Source organism: Belonocnema kinseyi, chromosome 4 (assembly GCF_010883055.1).
Source record: "Belonocnema kinseyi isolate 2016_QV_RU_SX_M_011 chromosome 4, B_treatae_v1, whole genome shotgun sequence".
NCBI lineage: Eukaryota > Metazoa > Arthropoda > Insecta > Hymenoptera > Cynipidae > Belonocnema > Belonocnema kinseyi.
This window is the reverse complement of record NC_046660.1, coordinates 124,734,016-124,742,200: the sequence shown is the minus strand read 5'-3', so window position 1 is coordinate 124,742,200 and position 8,185 is coordinate 124,734,016. Positions and strand designations below refer to the sequence as shown.

General features: G+C 39.2%; 1 protein-coding gene across 1 annotated transcript in view; it reads right to left on the bottom strand.

The window, feature by feature from the left end:
• LOC117170548 (protein singed) overlaps window positions 1-8,185 on the bottom strand; it is a 131,272-nt gene that overhangs the window by 2,092 nt on the left and 120,995 nt on the right. Inside the window, exon 7 of the mRNA XM_033357357.1 lies at window positions 1,912-2,382. Coding sequence (XP_033213248.1) covers window positions 1,912-2,382 — 471 coding nt within the window. The remainder of the gene's footprint in view (window positions 1-1,911; window positions 2,383-8,185) is intronic.

Below are 8,185 nucleotides of genomic sequence, written 5' to 3'. Positions count from 1 at the left end.
GAGGGAGCTCTTCTTAATATTTTGACACCAAAATCATGTCGATACACCTTACCGACTGCGAGTAAAGCCACCCACGCTTTAACTTGACAGACTGTAGTTCCTTAAAATTATGCGAAATTTAAAAAATCATAGTGATTCATAAACCAAACTTTTAGCTATAAGGTGGCGTTAACAGTTTTTATGTCATAAAAAAGGATACTTTTTTTTCAATCTTAAAACAGTGAATAGATACCCAAAATGCGCTTCAAACTCTTCTAACTTGAATAGATGCAAACTAATGACTAGAGTATCATGCCTCACAAGTAGGCCCCATTTTTCCTCTAATTTAGCGAACCCTACCCCTACTGCCCTCTTCATATCTTTTTGACAATTTTCATATTTATACTACCTCTTGGTGGTTGCACACCCAGGGCACCATCAGAGGGTTAAACAACAAATATCTCGGCTTTAGGCGTTTGAATTCTAAAATTTTCATGCACAGGACGAAATGGTTACAAACGTGGAATTGACCGAAAGTATTTTTATTTAATTTTATTTAACGTACTCTGCGGTGACAAGAGTGAAGGATGCTATTTGGTTTTTAGAAGAAGAAAAAGAAATATCTGCTAAAAATCCAGAGTGGAAAAGTATAAAAATGATCAAAGAAAAAGCGTAAAGGAGGCAGAATAATGCTGTCACTTGGTTTCCTGCAACCCGAAATGGGAATCGCTGTCACAAAAGTTGGGTCTAGTATTCGGTTTTTTTTTGCCCAGAAAAGATAAAGAAAATATCTGCTAAAATGCGAGAGTGGAAAAGTGTGGAAATGAGTGAAAGTAGAAGTGTAAGAGGCCTAATAAAATGCTGTCACGTGGAAGTCAAAAGATAAATCAACACTTTCAATAATATTTTTCTGGGATAAGAGCGACACTTTCCTGGCACTACAAAGGGAAAGAGTACTCTTTAATTTCACCGCATTTCCTATTTTGCACACAAATGTCGGGTTCACGAACAAAACAAGCAATTTGTTCAAATTCACGGATCACGTGGTATGATAACATTCTAGATAATGACCAATCATATCTCAGCTCTATCAGCTGATGGCGAACCCGTGGACCGTTGCAACCACCGGCTGATAGAGATGACATATGATTGACTATTAAACATATTTTTCTAATATCACTCGGTCCACGCTTTGATCCAATTGAGGGGACCGAAACAGAAAGGGGACATAAAGCCTTTTCGCCGACTAAGTATTGTCCAGCTCGAATGAACATAGCCACAATACTTCGCCAAAACCTAGACAACTCTTAGGCGGCGGAATGAGTTTATGTGGCCTTTCTGTTTCGGGCCCCTCAATTGATCGTTTGATTCGTGATGTTCGTATATAATCCGGATTTTTATGTGCTAAATAGGAAGTGGAGTAAAAACAAAAGAGTACTCATTGCCATTACGGCGCTTACAGTGCCGCTCCAGTCCTGAAAAAAATATTAATAGATGTAAGTGTTGGTTTCTGTTTTGACTTCCATGTGGTAGCATTGTTCGGCCTTCTATGCTTCTACTCCACCTCATTTCTACACTTTTTCACTCGCATTTTCGCAAATGTTTTCTTTTTTGTTCGAAAACCCATATACCAGCCCCAACTTTATCCACAGCGAAAACACTTTCGGGGTGCAGGAAAGTTTGCCAATTACCTTTTTAAAATATTGTTCTCTAGAGATGAAAGCTTAGAGGAGATTTAAGTGACCTTAGAGATATTAATATTTTCTGTTCACCGCTACATCAGCCTTAAGTACTCGCGGTCCTTATATAAGAACTAATGAAAATTCAACCTCATTGAGATTAGGTACTTGTTAAAAGAAATTTTAAATATACTCTCAGCTTTACATGAAAGTATGCGAACGTCTTAAAAGTATAATAAAAAGGATTGTATACCTTTGAATCTAACGACTCCTCGTTCGCAACGTTCGACTCGAATAGTTTCATAGCTGGCTTTGTTGCATTCCAACTTAGGACTAGCAGCACTTTTGGGCCCAACGAAGCCTTGCTCACAACGGAGAACCAAGACTGGTCTATTCATCAGATAGAAATAATACTTGCAAATATCGGAATCGGCTCCACTAATCGAATCAGCATTAGCGTAAAGGTGTCCAGAGCGTTTTGTAGCCAGAAACTTTCCATTGTTGGCGCGCAGTGCTACGGTTCCATCCTCTCGTTGCCAGACCAAATCAAAGAGAGCGTTGGAAGAGCGTTTGTGGTCAGAGGCTTGAATACCGCTGCCAGCTTCCAAATTCCAATAACGATCTTGCATTGTGCGTATATACCATCTCTTTGTTACTCGGTCAAACTCTAGTTGGAAAGTTTCGTGACCAGAAATTTCGTCTTGATTAGCAGTAACGTCTACACCTGTGATTCATATGAAGATATGTCAATGTGATTCTAAGGTGAATATTATTTTGAAATGACATCTATTTCTATTAGTAACCATTAAAGAATATAAACGTAAGACCATTACTAAGCATTAATAAATTCAACAAGATCAGGAGAAAAAAACAATTTATTTTTGCTTAGAAACGCCCATAATGTGCAGTTGTTTACATTATTTCTCTTAAAAATAAACAAACGTTAATGAATTTCAACGTTTTTTGAGAAAACGTCATTGGTAATACACTCAACTCCTGAGTTAAGCACGGTTTCGTACATTGCTTGCTTTAGCATTCAGCTTATTTCGGTGGCATCCAAACGTAAACAGCCAGTGACGGTGTGAATCATTTCCTATTATTGTTAGTGTGAGCACCGCCTTACTTGCTCCGCACTTTATAATATTCCGAAGCCACACGAGGCCAGCACTTCCTTGAATAGCATGTAGTGAGGGTTCTTAACTCGAGAGTTGAGTGTATAACTACAATCAGACAAGAAGATATAACTATTTTTTCTGCCTATACATGTCTGGGCTGTATATTTTTTTATATCATATGCGTAGCTAATTAAATTATAACGTATAATCTTACATTTTAATGGCCACGTATCATCCTGACGGTGAAAGCAAGCAATTCAGAGATGAGTATACTTTGAAGACAAATAACCCCTGTCGACTTTTTGTTAAGACAATATGTTTATAACAATTCATGCAATTTGAAATACAAGAATACCTTTCCTTAAAACACCTTTTGATTAAACTAAAGATATTCTAACGGTCTGAAACGCCTTTGGCCATTAGACGATTCGGCCGATCGTTTGGTTAACTTCCTGACCTGATCCGCCCCATAGACTAACAAAATGTTCAGCAGGTAAATTCATCTATTCGGAGCCGTTTAGCCACGTTCCTAGGAACTTAGCTAAATCACGGACTCGGCTACTGGGCCATGACAAATATATACAATTTTTTATTTATATTTTATATTTACTATATACCCTATAGTTGGTGAAGCCAATCAAGACGGAGTCGTTGCGATGATCGGTGGAATCTCGAAACTTTTAGTGAACAGATTGACTCAATGACGAGTTGCGAGAGCGCTAAGATACCAGTGTGGCCCCTGAACGAGGAGGTTACATGGCACGACTGCATGCTCTGTGGTGCGAGAAACACCCAGAGCTATCGCACTTTTCGCATCACTGTCTGCGAACTCATGCTGAACAACTTCGGATAAGGGACTATGTAAGCTAAGTGCCTACTCTACAGCAGCCAGAACAAGCCGGCAACAGGGAAAGAAGGCGACACTAAGACCAACCGCGGTCAGGCATCCAATAGAAGAATAGCAGCAAGAGCTTTAGCGGACGCAAAACGTAAAACAAAAACACCGACTTATCATAAAACCAAAAGACGAACGCACCAACTCACCACAAAGATAGGCAGGGCAAGACAGTACGCGTCCCGCATTCAGTGTGTGACTGACTACATAATATCTGGCAGGAATTTCACCGCCAAGGTTCGACTGTTAGCGCGCGAACTGCGAATCCATTATCATACATTTAACAAGTCAAAGCTGCTGACCTGCAGGCAGCATACTTATGACAGAATACGGGTACTATCTCACGCTGGGAGACGTCTAGAACGGAGGGAGAGGTGGGTCAGAGAAAATCAATATCTTTTCTCTGGCCCATCTCGACTCTTCCAAAACCCTCCAGTTACTGTCGACCATCTGAAAGAAGACTCAAATAACATAAATAGCTTGAAGGAGCTGTACAATGCCCTTATACCACCCCTGGAAGAATGCCGACCTATCACTACCGAGGAGGTGAAAAAAGTATTAAGTGACATGAAGAACTATTTTTCTCCGGGACCAGATAACATCAAGACTTTCTGATGAAAGAAGTTTCCTTCAACCCACCAACATCTGGCCCACATTTTCACCTCATATCTAAAGTCAGAAGAGTCTATTTCGGAGTGGCTGATCGGAAGAATTAAAGGGCTATCACTGATCTGAACACACTGTATAAAAACTTCACAGCTATCCTGAATGATAGGATTGTTCGGGAAATCGGTCCTATGTGGCAAGAAATGTATGAACACGGCTCAAAGAAGGGCGTAGCAGGATGTTGGGAGAACTTGCTTATCAATAAATGTGTCTGAAAAGACAAAACATTCTACCAGCGCTAACCATCGATGGCTTGGATTGATTATCGGAAAGCTTTCAATCCAACCTCCCATAGACTTATCATCTGTCTGTCGCAAAGCTTAAAGATTCATTCGCATATCAACTAAAAACGTCACCTTTCAGAGAGGTGTCTTTCAGGGCGACACCATGAGCCATTTCGAAGAGTACTTTTGAGGCAAACCTGAAAATCCAAAACATAAGGTCACTCATGTATTTTACATGGATGATCTTAAAATATATGCAAAAAATAAAAAGCAACTGCATCTAGCTGATGATATCCCCAAAGATCCTGAGCGCAACGACAGAAGCGCTACACGATACCTTCGCACTGGAGAGACCTATACATACATGGGCATGCCACAGAGCCGCATTTAGGACGTAAGATCTATAATAGTCCGGGAGCCAGCAACAGTTTTTGCGACCACTTTCCTTCCGCCTAATATTTTAGGGAATGCTTCAGACATGTTTAATTTAAGTGTAGTTAGCGTCAGCGGGGCACTTTGGGTGGGTGGGGCAATGGTAGCCGCCCCAGCAGGTAAAAAAAGTTTTCAATGATTTCCGTCCGCTTGAAACTTTTTGAGATAGCAGTTAATTGTCAATGATTAATAGTCAATGATTTTCTTCCGCTTACAACTTCGTCAGATTATAATTTACATGATAATTTTCAAATAAATAATCGTCAGCTGGCTGTACGTGGGTGGAAAACTCATTAACAGAGGTACTAAAAAGTCTAATGCGGAGCAAGACGCGAGCGGCGCTCGCCTATATATAATACGCTAGCTGACTGGTTTTGCATCCACATACAGCCAGCTGACTTTGTTTAATATTTCAAGTATTATGTCGACTATTATCTGAGAAATTTTGAAGCAGGAGGAAATAATTTAATTTATGCAGCTTTTCGAGAGTCGCCTTTCACTACCTACTATCACACGCATCAAGTACACGACAGTGAACTTTGACTTGTTATATTTTGTTGAAAAACCAACAGAAACGAGGCGAAAAAAATCAGGCAAATACTTTGAAATTTTCTGTAAATATAGGTTAAAGAACTAATTAAAGAGGTAGACCTTATCTCAGCTCCAAATTGTGATAGAAAGCTCATTCAAAGTTTGACATAAGTAAAAAAAATCAAGCAATACAATGAAATACGAAATAAAGTTTCAAAATTATTAAATAATTGGCTATTAGCAATTATTTTTTGTACGTTTGTTTATGTCGCTTGGGGGCGGCGAGTGTAACTGATCCAGGCAATATACTCAATCGTAACTGTCCGCTCCAGGGTCCCCATTCAGTTTCTCCCGTGCAGTCCCAATTCAGCAACTCTTCCAGAAGCCTAAAAATAAATACGAGTGCATTCTGGTAATCAGGTAGCTGTGGAAAAGTGAGGATAGTGACCCTCGACTGACACTGATACAGATGACTCCTTTTATGTGCGCAAGAAAAAAAAATAGCAAAAATAATTTCTAACTCTACTGAAAATTTCTATATAGGTCCCTACATAGGATCATATATTGGAACCTATATAGGAACCTACATAGGATCCTATGTATTTCACCTAGAGGTGCCACCTATAAGAAATGACATAGGATTCTATATAGGTGCCTGTATAGCACACTCCCCAATAAGGTACCTAATGGTACCTCATGATACCTAATGATATGTGTGTTTTTAGGTGCTTCTGGATGACCAAAAAAACTTCTGCGCAGCTGTAGGTGCCATTGAATATTACTGCGCATCCAGATATGGTCCCATACAGAAACATATACAGCATCCTATACAGGAACCTATATAGGATCCTTTCTAGGATCTTATGTCATTTCCTATAGGTGTCAGATATAGGTGAATTCCTATATATGAACCTATATAGGGATTTTCAAGGGAATAGCCAATTACTGAATAATTTTGAAAATTTATTGCGTATGCCATTGTATTATTTATTTTTTTACTTATCTCAACCTTCGTCTGAGCTTTCTATCAAATTTTTGAGCTGAGATAAGGTCCTCCTCTACAATTAACTCTGTAAGCTACTATTATTTAAATTTTCTAATTTGTATGTCACCTACATTTACAGAAAATCTAAAGGAAGTCACATGATTTTTTTTCCTCGTTTTTAATGACTTTTCAACAAAATAAAACAAATCAAAATTCACTGTCGTGAAATTGACACTGTTGCCCCTGTTTTTAAACCTTTGCCTAACTGTAACTTTAGCCTAACTTTACTAACTTTAACTTTACCTAACTGTAAGCGAGGGTATTAAGGCTGAGTATGTTTCTAATGTTACAATATTGCAATTTAAACACATTGTTAATAAATTTATAAGTAAGAATAACTTGAATTTTACAAAACATTTGCAACTTCGCTTAAAATAAAATCGCAGTATTACCGGCACAGTGATTGGATCATCGCAACAGTTGGCACGCAGTAAATCATGTAAACCCGCAGTAATACCCGTATTGAACATTTTTTTTAGATTCGCATTTTCACGTGAATCTGATTTTTTTCAGGGTTTAATGACTGAATTATATTAGCCAGAATAGAGAATTTGTTCGCAATAAAAATATCTTCGCAGTTATCTTCTCGTTTAGAGCGTTAGTCCCTTTTTGTCGTGGCACGTCAAACATACATACAGACACACATATACGGGGCCATTAAAAATTATCGGACCTCCCCCCCCCCCCCCCCCCCCATCAGCGAAAATATGTGTTTTCGAGAGAAATTTTTCAGACAAAAGTTTCAGGGTTTTAGACGAGGAAATAAATGGTTAGCTAGAAGTTGACCTTGGCGTTGACCATCAAGGTTATTTCAAGGTCAACTTTTTTTTCAAGTGGAACCCTCTATTTTTGACACCACCAATCGAAAGAACGCAAAATTTTACGTTCAGATATGGATCAAGGTCATGTGACTCGATGATCTTCGAGGTCATTTCAGGGCCGTATGAATAACAAGGTCTAGACGGCTGATCAGCGAAAATATACGTTTTTGAGAGAAATGTTTCAGGAAAAAGTTTCAGGGTTTTGCACGAGGATCTGAATGGTGACCTTGAAGCTGAACTGGGCGTTGATTTCAAGGTTATTTCAAAGTCAACTTTTATTTTTCAAATGTTTGTGGTCTGATAAGACCATCTCGCCTTAGCTGGCCGGATCCACATACGACCTTTTTTTGTGGATTGACGAGACCCTCAATCGAGTTCGCCTTAGCAGGCCGGATCCGCATAGGTTTTGTTTTTTTGAACTGATGAGACCTACGATGGATCTCGCCTTAGTGGACTGGATCTAGATACAATGCTTAACCTTTTTTTTGTACGCATATTTTCGCTGATCAGCCGTCTAGACCTTGTTTGAGTTTATACGCCCCTGAAATGGCCTTGCAGGTCATCGGGTAACATGGCTGATGCCTATCTGAACGTAAAATTTTGCGTTCTTTCGATTGGCGGTGTCAAAAATAGGGGTTTCCAATTGAAAAATAAAATTTGACCTTGAAATAATCTTCAATGTCAACACCAAGGTCAGATTCAAGGTTACCATTCAGATTCTCGTCCAAAACCCTGAAACTTTTGTCTGAAACATTTCTCTCGAAAACGCATATTTTCGCTGATGGGGGGGGGGGGGGG